At 36.4% G+C, this 18,230-nt stretch overlaps 1 protein-coding gene across 13 annotated transcripts in view; it reads left to right on the forward strand.

Moving 5' to 3' along the window:
- The window catches only part of ARHGAP12 (Rho GTPase activating protein 12), a 76,945-nt gene that overhangs the window by 52,253 nt on the left and 6,462 nt on the right, over nt 1-18,230 (forward strand). For 9 of the 13 annotated variants that reach the window (XM_080384302.1, XM_080384303.1, XM_080384309.1 and 6 more), the window contains 7 exons: nt 2,759-2,833; nt 5,617-5,678; nt 7,221-7,302; nt 13,214-13,318; nt 13,658-13,756; nt 15,470-15,578; nt 16,590-16,709. In XM_080384302.1, coding sequence (XP_080240428.1) covers nt 2,759-2,833; nt 5,617-5,678; nt 7,221-7,302; nt 13,214-13,318; nt 13,658-13,756; nt 15,470-15,578; nt 16,590-16,709 — 652 coding nt within the window. The remainder of the gene's footprint in view (nt 1-2,758; nt 2,834-5,616; nt 5,679-7,220; nt 7,303-13,213; nt 13,319-13,657; nt 13,757-15,469; nt 15,579-16,589; nt 16,710-18,230) is intronic. The other 4 variants (XM_080384308.1, XM_080384312.1, XM_080384307.1 and 1 more) reach the window with 3 other exon arrangements.

Consider the following 18,230-nt stretch of genomic DNA (forward strand, 5'->3'; position numbering starts at 1 on the left):
AGAAAGAGCCTCTCTTGCTCTCCCTGTGCCTGTCTCTCCGGTTTGATTTTTGTCTGCTTGTGCTGGGACGTTCTGCCTGTGGGTGAGGAGGGTTGATGTGAGCTGGGCAGGGAGGAACTGAAATGGGAAATGGGCATTGCAGGGTGGTGACTTGCTGGTTTCTGTAACTTCGTGGCAGTCTATCTATATACCAAGATTCACGGGAACTGAAATACTTCATAATGCTGAAATCTTAGCACAGGCTACTCAGAATGAGGTGTCAGGAAATGGCATTGTAAGCTCTCTTTTTCTAAAGATACAGGGGGAAAATGAAATGAATGTACATTTGGGAGTATGGAGAAAAGCCTGTAAGTGGGCCTGTGTAATCGCAGATGTCGAAGACAAACTTCAGTGGGCAAAACATAGTAGTTAGAATGAAAGTGGATCTGCTGCCCAGAACGTTACTTGCTTGACCTGTTGTTTCTGGTACATTTTAATGGCTTTCTTTGTTGAAATGGAGTGTAGGAAAGTGGCTTGTCATGAGTTGACTTAGTTCCTCAGGATAGCATTTATTGGATTTGATCTTAAGCTTTTGAGCTGTCAGTTTAGAATATATCATATGTGGTGTTGAGGAGGCAGCGGACCATGCTTGGCTGGAGACTTTGCACCTGTACACATCAGTTTAGCTTGAACGATTCTGAGGTCCCTCTACTGCTCCTTTCCCCTCCATTCTCATCCTTCTGTACTGAGTGTGTTGTGGCACTGCGTGAGAGACAGCCTAGGTGGAGTCCTGATAAATAAAAGCTGAGTGGATGCTTCTAGCCTCATGTGCAGTTTACGCTTCACAGGTATGAACAATTACATTTGAAATAGCGTGAAAGTTTTGGCCTCGCTTTTAAAGGAAGACTTGCCTATTATTGTTTGGCATAAGATTTACTTCTATTTTGGAGTGACCTTATGTTAGTGCTGCATTGAATGAAGAAGCTCTTGTAAAACACTGAGTAAGTGGAGCTGTTTACTTTCCTTCAAGACCCAATTTTCAAATACCAAGATGTTTAAACCTAGTGAAGCAAACATGAAAGTGTAAAAATGCTTAGTGAATTAACCAAAGGAAACTGTATATATATCTGTAAACATTTGTAAAGTCTAAATCAATAGCTGAAAGTTCCTTTAACAGCTTCAAAACATGCAGGCAGCATGTTTTTTTAATGGTAAGGAGACTACATAGTTGTATAAAGCACAGTGTTAGTGCTTTGAGAAAATTAAAAATGTGTAGTGGAGCAATAAACTAGAGTCTTGTGGAAAGATAGAATTTATTGAGTGCACCTGCTTTATTACCACTGGCAGGCCCACTGTTATGTGTTCTCCTTTAAATTAGTGTGTGGAAAGGGAGTAGTTTGTAACCACAAATACTGGGTTTCTTGTTCCAGAGTTGCTCAGTCTATGAAAGCTATCTCAAATTCAGAATGAAACAAAAATTAAACCAACTAGTATTTGTCTGGATAGAACATCAACCCCAAGTTAGCTTTTCAGATAACTCCTAGGGAAGCTATTTTCTTTTTATTTTCCTTATTCCTTTTTCCAGGGAAAACAACACAATTCTATGAAAATAGGCCAGTCAAAAGAGTGTTTGAAATGTGTCAGAGTGAAAGTAAGAGTTGCCGTGGCTGATGAGATTTGAAGATATCAAATGTACTTGTTAACTGTTTGTTGTCTGTGACACATATTGGTATATAGCCATTAGCTAAAATATTTGGTAAGCAGAGGAAAAAATACCTTCCTGGGAGGTACAGTGTTGAATTCCTTAATTTGAACATGTCCCCCCACCCCAGACATCTGAAAATATGGAACACTTAAACTGTTCTTAGGATTGCTACTGTTCTCTGTTACTATGCTACTAAAAGAACTAGTGGGCCACTCCTGTAGGTAGATTCACAAGTGAATTTTAAAGCATGGGTGTGCAGAGTGTTACGTAATGCTGGAAAAGCAAAGTGAATTTGGGTGAGCTTTCAAGAGAATTAAAAAGAGTGAGGGGGAGAAATGTGTTCACAGTAACAGAGAACAAGTGACATTTTTCTTCTGTTTGAAACTCTTACCAGATTTCCAGGTGGTATATTTGTGCAAAGCAGTTATTACTTCAGAGGAAAAGCACGTGCCTTTTTTTGTTCCACATGGGCAATTTTCTAGCTTTCAGAGATTTAGTACTTTCTTTTGGTTCGTAGTTAATGTCTAGTTTTAAAAAAACTCAATCTAGAAATTTTCAGTGCATGATTATAAGGAAATTAATGATCATGACTCAAAAAAATTGGTGTGTGCTTTTCTACATGTGGAACAACTTAGTGTACTAATCCTATATTTACTAACTGCACAGACATAATCTTTAAAATCTTGGTATTTATTATATGGTGCCCTGTAATAAGTTAGTGTTATAAATGGGCTTTGTAATTTGATAGCAATGTCATACAAAAAAATCTGCCCCTTAATAAGGATGAATGCTTTGCTTTAAGCTGATACAGTATGTATTAACATTTTTTTTGAATGGATATGTGCTAATTAACCCACTTTCAGTGTTGCCTGTAAATCTTATAAGACCACTGTTTAGCAGGAAGGTTTATGACTATCTGAGAAGATCATGAATGCTTTAAAAAAGTACTTTTTTTTTTTTTTTTAATGTATGAGTGTATGTAAAGAGAGAGAAAATATCTTCATGGTTAAAAAAATTAAAGGATTTGTAAGTAAGATAGTAAAGTTTCTCATGTTGCCTGTTTGAATTTTATAGGAATCATCAACTGCTTCTAAGGCCAGTTTTCCTGAAAATGAGTCCTCTCCTTCTTCACCAAAGCATCAAGCCACAGTCAGTATGCAAAGTGTTTAAATAGATAAGTAGCTGTTGTAGAAACTGGGTTATTTATGATTAGAGAATTGAGGGTAAGCCTGCTTGTTATTGAGAAAAATAATGGGATAAAACTATTTGGAGATTGTAAGTTTTAAAAGGAATGTATTGCATACAACTGTGCTTTCAGAAAAAATACAAATGTCTTTTGGTTTAAATACAGTTTAACAATAGGAGATTAAGTTAAAAATACACAGTGGAATGAAATTATGTCAAATTATGTAGAACTCTGTTTACTTCCTCCAACTGTCATGTCTTCTCATCTAGCAACTTGGAATGTAAAAGCAGAAACAAACTCCCCCTCTCCACAGAATGTCTTGCTGTCAGTAGTCAGTAATAGTTCGTATATTTGATATCTCCAATTTTTTACTTGTGTTTCAGTTTCTCTGAAAAGGCATAGAGGAGCAGGCATAAATGCACTATGTCTTTTTGATTTAGTAGAATAACTGCTGAGAAGAAAAATTAACTTCTTGAATTCTTTGTGAATGTTTAACATTTTTGCTTCAGTTTTATATTTTAAATCTGATCATTGCTTTTTAAACTGTGGGGAAAATTTTTAACAAACGAAGTTTTAATCTTTTTATTTTATTTTGGAACTGTACTACAGTAGCATTGAAATTTGTGCCCTGATCAATTTCCGTAGGTAGCTCAGGGCATTAAAGGCACAACTTCTGCTTCATTCTTACTCTGCATGCAGAGGAATGGTTCTCTGGTTTATTCATGCTAATCCATTCTTACAACTCTTCAAACAGTTTTCCGTAATCAAATAAACATTGTTTATTCAGCAAGCATAGTTGATAGCCTTACAAGCAATTATTGCTGCATATATTCTAACTTCTTCAAATATGGCTTAGACCTTGAATGATTAAAATTGTATTTTGTAGAAGAACTCACTGCTGCTTTAGATAATAGAAAAAAAAGCACCTGAATTTTCTTTAGTTGTGCCCTGGGATTTAAATATTACAAAGAAAGCTGGTGAATTTCTGTGTGTTTTGATCCTTGCTTTCTACTTCCTTTTCCCCAATTACATTAATTTTCACTTTAGTACCCCCTAGTGTTGCTGCTAAGTAGGGCATTGTGATACTTTTTATGAATAATTATTCTTTGGAGTATTCCCACTGGTTCCACCATGAGTAATTTATCAAAACCATAATTTATTTGTGAAAGTGGCCATGGGTTGCACAGTCCCTGTGAAAAATGGTGACAGGCTGTTCCACTTACTAAAGCCAAAGGTTTGTTAGAAGAGTGCAATGCATAGGACTGTTAGTGCTTGTCTGCATTGATCACAAATACAAGTGATCTGAAAAATGGGTTAGGTTTTGGTGGTGGGGAGTGACTGATTTCTTCTATTAAAAATATCAGGTTTGGAAGATAATTTATATAACACAGCTTGGGAAAGCATTCAAGCCCAATGGAGATACTAGACTGAGTAGGAGTAGCAGCTACCATTGAACTGCAGTAACATCTGAACCACCAGCTAAACAGTATTACCCTTGAAAACGTCTTTTTTTTTTTTTTTTTTTTTTTTAATATTTTATGTGCTGTGCTTGAAACATGTAGGTAAAATTGTTAAGGTTCATGAAAAACAGGAAAATGATACACGTTATACCATGTGTAACAACGTGGTATAATACGTTGTTACAGTATTCCAGCAAAAAAATTCTTTGATACTGTATTCTGCAGTTATGGTGCACTTTAAATTTGAGATAGAAGATGGAATATATCTTCTATTTTCATTGGATCTAGAATTGAGGACATTTTTGTTACAATAAAATTAATTTGGATTCTTTCCCTAGTTGATTGTTTCAACTAATAGCTTAGTTCTTAAATTAGGAACTGTTACAAGCTGTTACTGAAAAGGAATTGATTAAAAAAAATAATTTAACATTCCATTAGCATCATTCACTGGTAGAGGAAAGTTGAGGTGACAGGAGAAAATGATAGACTTTGTCACGCCATCTTGAGAGTCAGTAAAGGTATAAATTGATGGTTTTCCTTCTTATCCTAGTGCATTTTTTCAAACATTCCTTTCTATTTTATTATTTTTGCAGAGAAACTATAAATATTCACTCCAAATATTTGAAACTTGCAAATACCCTTCTTCAGCAGTATTCTTTTTCCAGTGTTCGCTGACTGATCTCCAAATTTGTACATACCAATATAAATGATTCTCATCAACAAGACGTAACTAAGTTTAAAATTCTAATATTTTGCTTGGGGATAGGAAAAAATAGGGCATCAAAGAAATGTTTCACTCATCTGTTTTTAAAATGAGTATGTTAATATTTTTATGCATTTCAACCATGTTTTATTTAAAATATGCAATTACGTTAAAATAACTTGGAAGAATTTTGTGAGAGAACTTAGGCTGTTTGTTTGTCAGCCATCTGCTTCTTTAGTAAAGGACACAAACACAAATGTGCTATTACACAAATCGTTATAAATTTATGTTTAAAATTTCCACTGCCTAGTACCACAGGTGACTTAGTTTGGCTTGTACGAAGAACCTCGGCCTTGAAGGAAAGCTTTTTACCCTTTGAATGGTGATGAGTACTTTCCCAGAGGAATTTTGATTTTTGCTGATCTCTGCATATTTAAGTATACTTAATGACAGTTTCTTGAATTTATAATATGGGCAAAGATGGCATATTTCCAGAAATTGATTATTTTGGGGATTGAATTCAATGCTGTGATGGCAATTAAAGCAGATTTTCTTTTATATTAGTTATGTCTTACTCTTACAGGGTCAAGAGAAGTATGGGTTACTGAATGTGACAAAAATTACAGAAAATGGGAAGAAAGTTCGGTAAGTCTTGGACTTACATGTGCATAAGGGTTTGTGTAAGGTATCTGACTTTGATATTAGGACAGCATACAGGTTTTTGCAGTTTCTTTCTTTTTGTCTGGATTTGCCTTAGAGGTTTTCCTGTAGGACGTACAAAGTATGTGTCCCAGTGAGCTAAAGGTAATGGATTTCAGAGAGCCAGGGCTCCACCCAGGGCAGTGATTTCATGAAGGTGTACTGATGAAACAGCTTTATAAAATGGGATTTATTTAATAGAAAAATCTGTATAGGTTATATATAGCCTGTCTTGTTTGTTGAACAGAATTGGCATGAGGTGCTTTCAGTCTTTCATTTTGTCTCCTTTTATTTCCAAGAGTACATGTCATGTGCTTCCTAATTCTTTCTTCACTCTCATGAAAGGTTTGAAGCACAATGTGTTGCCCAGCATTGGTCTCCCTGTAGGTGATGAATGACCTAATTTCTAACTTCCTTTCTGTGCTTCACAGGCAGGCATTTACATTATAAATCATAATGTGTAATCACGTAAAGCTGTCTAACATTTCTGGTGTTTTGCAAAGAGTCAGTGTTAAATAGCTGCATAAGTGTGGCACATCCTCAGATTTAATTTAGGTTTACTTTTTTTAATTTAATCTTTTAGGTCTAATGCTATGTTACATCTAGTTCAGTGTTTCCTGGACTTTTGATACATGAAGCATACTTTTTCTGAGGATTAAAGTCAGCACCCAGCTGATATTCGAGCCACCCTGACCTAGAGTGCAGCTGGGCAGCACATCTGACCCGCAGTTTGGTTCCTCAGACCAAATGTTCCTAAAAGCTTGGTAGGAAAGGGTGGACAGTGGCTTATATAAGCTGCTGCTGGTACGGCAGACTCCCGTTTATGTTGTATCTATTGGAACCATCGATCTGAATTACTGCACTGCTGTACAGAAAGATGCAATGTGGCCATTGTATCACTTTGAGAGCTGTTGAGTAATAATTCATGTTTGAGCAGTGGGAATGGATTGTCAGGACTTGTCAAAACTTAGTGTTTTTTAACCTCAGGAGGACAGGTACTTAGGCATAAAAGCAAGTAGTCATCTGGAACAACTAATTTGCTCTTTTTTTCCATTTTTTTAGATGTGTATCAACTATTTTTTGGTAATGTAAATAAGTTTTTTACATAAACGTGGGACACTTGCAACCCAGTTACACGCGATCAGTCAGTTTCAGAATTATGCAGTACTTTGGCATCATCTACTAAGTACGGAGTAGGCTGAGTGTTTCAGATTAGCTCCTTTGAAATTATAATTGTATGGTGTTTCTCCTGGTGAACTGCTTCCACTACTGATTAGCTTAGTTTGATTTAAACTTTGATGGTTAGTCTGGGACTGTTAATGTATATTTCTTTCTACAAATATGATAGCAATTAGGACTTACAGATGACACTAATGAATATATGTGGCTAAGTATATTAACATACAGGTCAGCTAGGCAGCAATGATCAACAGCTTAAATATCTATTTTCAAAATACGTTTCTTATATTTGTTTACAAATATTTACAGAAAGAATTGGATGTCATCATGGGCGGTGTTACAAGGTTCGTCAGTGCTGTTCACTAAAACCCAAGGAAGTGGAACTGGCTGGGTAAGATCAGATCCTCATTTAAATGTTAATCATGTAAAGCACAATAAATTTAAGCCCTCTTATTTGTAGGGCTTAAATACCAATATGCATGCATAATTTAGAAAAAGTAACTGTGTAAGTTAGCAGGAAAATAGTTTCATGTAACAGTTATGGTGCAGAATGAGAAGAAAACCAGTTGTACTTGCTATATTTCAGAAAAGTTTTTATGCTTGATATGTAAGAAACCGATAGAGTTATTCAGTTGCCTGTAAGCTTGCTCCACACCAAGTATTTTTGTGTTTCTAGCTAATGTGTTTGCCTAAGCAGTTTGTTTGACTGTTCTTGGATATTTTTTCATAAACACCAGGTAGCTTTGAATGTGATACATGTAATAAAATAGTCTGGCACTTGGCTTGTTGTGTTGGACTATTTGAATAATGAATAGTATTGTTGCCTTATCTCTTAGTCTTTGCCTTGCTAGATACCATATTTTGTTTTAAATCTGCATAGTGCATGACAAGTATTTGTATCTATTTTGATGTCTGATGAAGACCTAAAGAGAAACATCAAATTGAAGATGATGATTATTCAATTTTTATATCACCTCTAGTTTACTAGCACTGTAATTAAATTTGCTATATTTATCCAGCTGCATTCCTGCATTAATAGGTATAGAAATAGTTCTTTATCTGTGGTTTGCTTACCTACTTTTGGAGGTCTGACATTAAACTGTGTGGATCTCCTATAATAACTAAATAGAGGTCATGTTCAGTATTCCATTATTCCAGTGTATTATCATGTGAATTCCAGCAAACTGCATCTCAAAGATACGTGCTATCTTTCTGTGCTTTGCTGATCTTTCTGCTTGGCTCACTTTCTTCTGATGTGCTGCTTTTTGGGTAGCAAATTGGTATTGACAATTCTTTTCTAAAGCATTGAGTTTGTTTCAGAGCTGTAAATATATTTTTTTGCCCTCTGTTCCTGTAGAAGGGGTGGCTGGAAAAAAAGGGGTGAGGATGGATAAATCACATTTAGGGTAGAAGAGAATGGAAACAGTAAAGTTGGGTAAGATGGTCAAGCAGAAGGAAAAGAGAAGGGAAGGAAAAAGAATAAAGAGTAATAACATGAGATAAGATAAACTATGCTGTCTGGTGAGAAGTGGACTCAGTGACTTCTGCAATTTACTTTTACAGCTAAGGATCCAAAAAGTATTTAGTTCTATAGGTATAAAGATGCATGTTTGGAAAGTAAAACATTTTTGCCTGAGTAAATAATGAAGTTCCAAAAACTCAATTACAGCTACTAATGCTCTTAATGCAAATGTAGCTGTAGATCAAAAAAATTATTTTCACTATATGTTGATACCATTAAGACACACAGTGCTAAACTAAGATATTAGTTAGGAATATATGATAATATTATGAATGAATGTGTGCCCAAATGAGTTGCCCATAAAAGATAATCATGCAACTCTGCTTATTGCTTAGGGATACTAGAGTAAGTTGTGTTATACCTTCCACATACAGTCATTGGGGGAGGGGGGGGGGGGGGGAAGGCATAAATCCTTATGATAATATAAGTGGAGCAAAAGTATCATAGTCACAATATTTCTGTGTGACACTGTCAGGTGTGTGTACTATCAAGTATTGCAAGTAGGGTCAGCAACGTCAGTGTCAAACAGCATGAACAGAATAAAGTAGAGCTGGAAATATTAAGGGAGAATCTGTTTCAAGAACTTTGTGTTGTACACCTGCATACTCGCAGTTGGCTTTGTAAATATGTAATTAAATACTCACCACATGCTCCTTTTGCACTGTGTAGGAAATACTTTTAGGGTGTTAAAAATTCCTCCTCACCTCTCAAACTTTGATCTGTCACTATTTTAATAAGGTGAAGTCAAGTCTAACAGTTTGACATACGATAATAACAATTCTTCCTCCCCTTATAAGAAGAATATTTGTTGAGCATTCGTCAAGTGATTGATGTAACCATATCTTCTTTTTTTGTGCATTATTTTATGACTTCATCACTTTTCTTTTTCTCAAGTCATTTTGCCAAGGGAGCTCAGTTCCTGAGCTTCTGCTCTCACTGCTTTCTTCTTGGAAAAATGCTCTCAGTCGTCGACCTGCTGTCACCTATGTAAACTCTGACCAAGTTTCAGCTGTCACTGTATGTGTTCTTGTTGCATGTTTCTTGTTACTGTAAGGCTATTAGCCACTAATCTTGAAAGTAAATTTGAATTTTTCCAAGGTTTATGTATTGTCACTTCATATAACACCTTGTGTATCCTGTTTGCTGTTTTCTGAGTCATTCAAGGTGCTAATTAACACACGTGTATTGTAATAAACCTGTAATTGTTCTAATGGAACAAAGTAGAAAGAGTATCTGGTTCATTAGTGCCAGAACGATAAACCCAGATTTGCTTACTACTTGAACCACTAGTATCTTGACTAATAAACAGCATGATATGGTCAGTTTTTTAACAGATATTTTATGTCTAATTCTTTAACACAACTAATGCGGGATGTTTGTAAGGTGCCTTTGATACAATGATGTACATGTTGGTTAATTCTAGCTATAATTGTAATACTCAAAAATGTAAATTTTATCTGTAAAAAGCTGAAAGGCAGAAAGCTCAAGGATGTTCTGGCTGTATGCCACATATATAAAGCTGATGAAGATTTGTAGTACTCTATAAAAATTTAAGCATTTGTAGTTAAGTCATGTTTAGAAGTGCTGCTTATCAGAAACTGATAAAACATTTGGTAGCTAACACGATAGCTTGTTGCTCAAGCTGGATGAGGAGGAATTTAGGTAACGATACTAATGTTAGAAGAAACAAACAGGCTTGAGTGGTTGTATAATTGGTTTTTAATATCACTTTCTCAACACTGTTATCAGAATCAAACTAAAGCTTTCATGGAAAAAAATCTTATGCTGAAGACATTAAAAGCAATGCTGGAACGTATCATAATACAAACTGCATGGCTTGTCCTGCAGAGGCTTCCAGGACTTGGAGAAAACTCCTGAAAAGACTGAAAAAGCTTTCTATTTATTGATGTCAGCACACACCTTCAAGGCAGTCTTGAAGCTATACAGCACCTACTGTCTAAAGCCAAAAAAAACCCCAGCCCCCTCGTATTGTTTCCAAAAAGTGTAAGTGTTCTCTGCCATATAAGTAGTATAAGCACATCCCATGACTTTTTTTTTTTTCTTCACCCCCTCCAAAAAAAAAAAAAAGCTGTCAGAAGTGTCTCTAGGACAGCTGGCAGCACCATGTATAGACCTCTCCCCATTTCTGTCTCACACTGTGGCCCTTTCCGAACTTCCCAGCTAGCTCAGAAGAGAAATGCAATAAGAATAAGTGTCTCCTCAGTAAGAGCTGAATTTATCCTGGCTGGTGCTGACTTGGCAGCGCACTCTGTTCTAAGAAAGCTGACTTTATATCTAGGGGGCAGTAGATGCTAAAGAGAAAGATTTTCTTTTTCATGCTCTCAACAGAACCTACTTGCTCCAGGATGGTTTGATTACCTTTAGCTAATCTTTGTATGCAGGGCATCTGTGCGGCCCTGTACAGGACTTGCTTCTGGAAGCTTTCAAGGAGAGGGGAGCAGCTGCTGGCATCTCATTGTCATACACCAAGGAGCAGAAAAGAACCTTGACAGCAAGAGCCTGCACCCTAAACTTAAAGTTTCCTTGAATAAAGAAATTAAACTTGTGATGAGTATATAGTATGTTTGTATATTGGAGGAGCTTTGCAGAGAGGCTTGATTGTTTGCGTGGATTTCCTCGTCCTTGGATCTCACACAGGAGTTTCTGGGCACTGCTTGTGTGAAGGAGCAGGGCAAGACTTCTTTTTCCCCTCTGAGAAATTTAACTTCTACGTTTTGGCTTGTTCTGTGCTGAAGGGAGTCAGGCCAAAAAGATGGGTAGAGTGCAAAAGTGTTTGAGGTAGTACTGTGGTCTGTTAGGTGGGGAGTTCAGCAAGCTAATGTATTGAAGAACTTTGCTTTTGGTCCAAATGGCAGTGACTGTTACGGGGTTTTTTTGTTGTCATTTGTTGATTTCACCTGCAGCAGGTCATCTCCTGTGCTTCTCAGCATCATCTAGGTGGTGTTTTTAATGAATCCTGCAGAGGACTTTTGGCAGTAGTCTCCTCCTCTGTCCAGTGCCAGACTCTGTAAATTGGTTGTTTTGTGTGGTTTCTTTCCACCTACACACAGCAGGATTGGTCTGGGCTGTCAGGAAGTGTGTGGCTGGGGCACTTTGGTTGTATGTGAAGCAGTTAGGTGAATCTCTTAAACAGATAGTGGTCTCACAGCTGCCCACAGCTGCAGGAGCCCAGAGAGTGTTCCTGTGGACTCCGCTGCTGAGGCAGAGGCTCTCTCAAAAGCTCTACTGTAATTAATAAGAAGTGTTCGTGGATGAGGTATCTGAGAATTAAGTTAGAAAATGGAAGGTGTTGGTGTTTTGGTTTTGTTGTTTTTTTTTTAATAAATGCTAGTTGGCCTTGGGTAAATCAGAAATATTCCCCTATTCTAGTATTTCATGAGTAAAATAAGAAGTTAAGATGCTACTTTCCATTCAACAGTTAATTGCCGTTAGTACTCAAGGTGGGGAGGTTTTCCAGTGGTAAACAGCCTTTCTAATACACAATTAGCATTAATTAACATCCATGCTGGGAATTTAATCAGAAGCAGCAGATTAGCTCTGTTTTCTGAACAGTTTCTTCTCCCCTTGGATATATGGCTGTTCTTGTACAGGCTGGAAGCTTGTGTTCACAGCAAGGAGCTTGTCCTGGGGCTTATGTCCCCCAGAGCTGTCACACAGGCTACGTTTGCACATCAAAGACATTTTAAAGAAATAGAAAAAACCTTTCTGATGGATCAGATGCTACAAGCTTCCCCTAGAACTACATTAGATTTCTGTGCTACAACCAAGTGACTTACAGCTTTCCCTCCTCTGTTTTTGCATATTTTACTCACAATTAGAGCTTTTTTTTTGTATGGCTCACTGAATTGGTTTCCTTGAGGAGTATTTCAAAGCTATGTGGTATAAGTTGAAACCCTAGTAGAAGTACTTAGTTTTGAAATTTTGTGATACCTAGTATAATTGTAAAAGTAGTAGGTAAAAATAGCTCCCTGATGTTTTCCTCCAGATTGTTTGACGAGTTACTTGTGGGTTGAATGCTTGGGGTTTTTTTAATCACTTATTTGTTCTTTGTTTAGTAGCTAGACAGTGAAATTGAGTTCTGTTTACTTGCAAGGATATGCTTTCAGTATTGCAAAAGAAACACTATCGAAAAATACGCAAAAAGGTGAAAAGCGTTGTCGGATGTGTGTGTATACATAGATACATATATATATATATATATATATGCACACACATACATTATGAAAATGTAAAAACTGAAAGTGCTCTTTCAGTGCAGGAGAGATGCGATTCCTATCTAGGAAAGCCACTATTTCTGATTTGACTTTTGGTTTTATATACAACCATTGATTAACTGACAGAATGTGGTTTTTCTTGTTTTGTTTTATGGTTTTTTGTTCTTTTACTTATTAGTCTTTTTTTTTTTTTTTTTAAAGCTTAGGACTATTAACTAGAATAAAGCTACAATCAAATGCTGTATGGACTTCTACCATTTGTGATAAGAAAAAAAGCTCTGCTGGGATCTGGCTGGCATTTAAAGTTAGGCCATTTTAAGGGCTTTAAGCTGAGCAGCTTTTAATAGGCACACTTAAAAGAGTGTTTTGTGTGTGGATTTTGTTCAGGTTTTATTTTCCTAGCTTCATGCCTGTTGATCTGTGGCAAAGTGCTGTATTTGGGTTAATTTTTATAGACCGTAAATAATGTATTTAGAGGATTGCAAGACTGTGTACCTACTAGGAATTTGTTTTGAAGTTTGTCATCATTGTTCCTTTTTTTCCAGAAGTTTGGTGTCAATCAGTCTAAGCCAGAATTTACAGTGGATCTCAAAGGGGCATTGATTCACCGGGCCTCAAAGGACAAATCCAGCAAAAAGAATGTTATTGAGGTGAATTATTTTATTGAAATGCAGAATTATATCTAATTTGATTAATAACTTAATAATTTTTTTCTGAACTTAAAATCAAAAATTTTGAGTTTTCTACGTTTCTTCCTGTTCAAATGTAGACATGTCTCACTACCTGCAAGAAATGTCCATTTGTAATGTCTGTATGGGGTATGTTTTTAAGTAGACTTATTTACTGTTTACCCTGGTAATTGTTTTTGAGTGGCTATGTATTATCTAAATGTTATGCCCAGGAGAAGTTTAATTTTATATAGGTAATTTCACTTCTGAATTCTAGTGTGTTTATCAATTCTTATGCTATCTGGTTTTATTTCTTTAAAGCTAAAAACCCGCCAAGGAACTGAGCTCTTAATTCAGTCAGATAATGACAGCTTTATTAATGAATGGTATGAAGTTCTTAACTGTACCATCAACAATCAGGTATGTGTTTGAATTGTGAAGGCTCTATTTTCAAGGTAATGTTATTTAGTAAAATAATTCATGTAGCGACTCCTAGCGCTGCATGTACATCTTCACTTCCCGATTTTCTTGTGTGGGCAGGAGGTTGAGGATATGGCAGTTCCTGGTGGTGACAAGTGAAATATAATTAATAGTGGCAAAGGAAGAAGGATGGTCCACTGGATTAAGAACCAGGACATGTGGGCTGACCTCCAGCTCAAAAATGGGCTTCCTTCTGTGGCCAAATACTTGTTCTGTCTCAGTGACCTGAAGGTTTCTGGTAGAGAGTGAGTAAAGGGGGGAGGATGGCCAAGGGGGTACTTCGTGACATGCATTAATCAGCATTTGATACTGCTGTTCACTTACCAAGGCTGGACTAAAATGCAAATGAAAAGCCCTGGCAACGTACTGTGTTATCTCTTCTTTATCAGACAGCGTAACAGCAACTATTTAATCAACAGAAAAGCGATCAAGCATTTGGTCTTGATATTGCCAAACGAGATTTAGCATCTTTGAATTCAGAAGAGGTTGGAGGAGATATTGTGAGAAAATATTTATCTCATATTGAGTTGACCTCATGTGTATTCTTAGATTTTATAGTTACAAGCCTGGCTGCTGCCCATAAGCTGCATTTATGTTGCTGTCAGTGTCAGAGGCCTTCATTTCCCTTAGCTCTGATGGTGTTTTCCACCCAAATGCAGCAGACTAGTGTGAACGGCTTAGTTTTTGAGTGGTTAAGGCTTCCATCTTCTGCTGTCTCCTGGTATAAAATGTCATGACGTAACCCTTAATAACCAGGCAGGGCAGTCACTCAGTGATACCCTTCTCCTGTCTGCCCCATGTCATGCAACTGAGGCCACTTCTTTGTTTAAATATAAACGAAGATGGAAAGGCTGAGATGAGAGCGAGGTGTTACATGTGAAGTTGAGAAAGTGAATGGTGGAATAGGGAGACTTTATCAGCACTCTGGAGGAAATAGTGATGTGTTACTGCTGGTAGCCAAGAGACCTAAGATTACAAAGGAAAAAGGTTCAAAGAGTATATTTTTAGACTACCTGATAATTCGGAGCACTCAAGCTTTGGAACAAAAATCCATCAGATCTGTAGCAAACTTTTAATTCTGGGAACTTCATGTGGTCATAGTAGCTGTGAATCTCTTCCCCAGGTCAGAGTTGCTAGTTCTAGCGTGATGAGACCTTCCTCAAAATAAGGTACAGATTAGGTGCTGGTCTGTCTGCTCCTTCAGGCGTAGCTATCTGTGAAGTATGTAGCTGCTCTTTTTTCTTTACATATTTCAGAAATTTCCAAGTTATTAGATCAGGCTTGTTCCATAATACAACCTAGATTCTAGGTGACGGTGAAACAGCTGATGTTTGTCTAATGGATTTGAAGGAAAAAAAAATAATTTATTGGTTGATGTAATGAAGTGTCATCATGAAAGGCTGTTTGTTCAGTGTTCAGCAAACCTTATTGGGTCTTAGATCAAATGGTGTTTCTCAAACTTATTCAGTCTGCCAGTGAGAATGGTATCATTTCTGAATATATTTTTAGTATGTAGAGTTCAGGAAAGAACCAACTGAATATTATTATAGGGGAAAAAATGTATATTGTAGAATTGTCTACAGGAAATGTTTGTTAATACTATGTTCTATGATTTGGTAAACTGATCGCTGTGTATCTTCTTAACTCTAATAGGTAGTAGAGCCTGATGAAGCATTAGAAGAGGATGTACCAGATTCCCCTGGGGTGGAAAAACAAGACAAAGAAAAAGAGAAGGAGAATAAAGACTCTAAGAAACTTCGTTGTGAGTTGAAAATTTTCCATTAATTGATTTTAGCAATGCCAATTATCATTTTTTGCATCTTCAGTATTATGTGTAAATAGAAAAGAATTCAAAAGGGTAGCTAGAAATGCAACTACTCCAAGTTTGGAAACGGGCTTTTATGTAGTTCGTTCTACATCTTGGTGCCAGTTAGTAGATTTACTTCCATGTTTTACTAATCTTACTGGAAAAAAAAAAGTACCAAATGTGTCTAGCTCCTGCTGACACATGAAAAATAGAAGAAAATAGGCAGTGGTGGATTGTTTGAAAGGTGGTGTCAAATGCACAGAAGTAATTACGTGTTTGTTTTCTCTGACTTTTAGAAATTGTTTTGAATAAGAATCCTTTTTTCCTTTTACACGTTCAAAACTGATTAGAATTGTTGTACTTGTTTTTTGTCTGTGGATACAGCATCTGTAAATTTTTGCACTATTAAACTGGAATTTCACTAAGTTGCTAATGATATATTGGCTCATTCAGAGAAATTAAACAGTTTTAAGTGCAACTTCAGACTTTCGGAGCTGAATTTCTTTTAGCTGCAGAAATGTCTTCCTATGCACAGAAATATATTTATTGGACTATTGAATGTCCTTTACTTCCAGGCTTTATACGTAATTTGCAAGAAAGCACTTCTTTTTTTTTTTTTTAAATAGTTAACTTGATGAAAAGCAAGACCCATTCTGAAACACAGCTATGGTTTTTTTTTTTTTTTTTAAATTCCACATTAATTCTGTATGTGAGCTAACACTTAGTTTCACGGACAACACAAGTTTTTTTGTGACAGAGTTGTCTCTTCGTGGCTTGAAAAATGAATGTTACATATAAGGAGTTCCAGAAAGTTAAGGAAAAAGTGGATGCTTTGCAGATTTGAATAGGCTTTTTATGTGGTTTTGAGCTTAACTTTTGGGGTTGTTTTTTTTAAACATTGGTTCCTTGGCAGATAAATGCAGTTTGTTCTGTGGGTATTCATGCTAAATACATTTATCTTTCCAGCAGTGAAAGCACCTAGCAATATAGATTCCACAGATCAGAAAAAGACCAAAACGAAGCTCAAGAAGTTTCTTACACGACGCCCTACATTACAAGCTGTCCGTGAAAAAGGCTACATTAAGGGTAAATGAACCTTTTTAACAAGGGAAATAGCTTGAAAAGCTGAAATTAGTAGCTCATGTAAAATGGGGTTAAAATGGTCTGCTTTTAGAGTAAACCACATGTATATAGCTGGTTTTACAGAAATCTTGGATGTATAGTGGTTATAGTGGAACTGGTGATTGATTGTAATTCTGAGCACTACTACTGGCTACTAAACTTCATGGAGGATGTCCTGTCCTTCAGCTCGTTTACTGGCAAAACTGCAGTGAAAATTGAGGGCCCAGGGGCCTCTTTGGACTTGGATTACTTCAAATCTGAATGTATATGCTCATCTGTTTCACAAGGGTGTTTAGCCTGACTGGAACTAGACAATCATGTGCTATCTCATAAGAAATTAAATACTTACGCAAACCAGGATGAGGCTAAAGGAATCTTAACAAACATCTTTTTTCTCTAACCTTTTCTGAATGTATACATTTTTTTAATGTGTCACAAACTGAGTCTTACAGATGTTCTTGAATCAAACTTATGAAAGAATTGATTTCCATTTGTCACACTTGTAGAAACTGAGAGCAGTATTTGCACAGGTTTAAGTTAATGTGTTTGTGTAAATTATTGACTTGGTACTCACTGTAAAACTATTTATTTGTATGCTTTAGCAGAACTTGTAGGTGGTGCTCTACTAGGGTCAAAATAGCGTATGGGTAGGCAAATGTCAGACCAAATCCTAATGTGATTTGCCTAACTACATACTTTAACAGGTGTGCTTCTGTTGCGTGTAGCATTTGATATACTTGTGTATCTGCAAATATAATTTAACTGTAAATTATGGATTTTTTGTTTGGGATAAAGAAGCTTTATTCCCAGGCTTTGACGTTTGCTCTGCTTTACAGCTTAGTATTCATGTCATGGCTCAGTAACGTAACTTCTGACGTTAGCAACAGTGAATGCTAAGCCAAGTTTAATTTGTACACATGCATGCTGATGATTGGATTTTTAATAAAGACGTTAAGGAATGAAGAGTTTGTTTTTATTTAAAAGCATGGTATAAATTTTTAAAGTTGGATCTGCACTGTACAGTGTTACATTTACTGTATGAATGAAAAATACACAAGTCTTTATTTAAAAGCCCAGTGTACTTTTGTGGCTGCTACAGAACAAGCTTAGTAAACAGGAAAACTTGGCAAACTCACTATGAACAGAAAAAATAATGAAAACTTCCAGAAAAAACACACTTGAAACAGCATGCACTAAGTGGAGAAGTAACTGTGCTAAACTTTTGTTACGTGGAAAAAAATTACAAAAGTTTCTTCAAGATGAGAGTAAGAAATAAGATTCCTGTATATGTGAAAATTAAAGTCAGAGGCAATTCTGGCAAATCAGTTTGTTACGTGCTAGCATTTTCCTGTGCTACCTAATCTGCATTGCTTTACCTGCTACAGCTGCATGCTAGCCTGGCTTTCTACTGCGTGTGCTTTTTCAGTCCCTTGCTACTGATTCTGCTTATACAGCTGGCTGTGTGAGTAGCAGCAGCAGGACTGA

The sequence above is a fragment of the Falco punctatus genome (genome assembly GCF_963210335.1).
Source record: "Falco punctatus genome assembly, chromosome: 4".
Classification (NCBI taxonomy): domain Eukaryota; kingdom Metazoa; phylum Chordata; class Aves; order Falconiformes; family Falconidae; genus Falco; species Falco punctatus.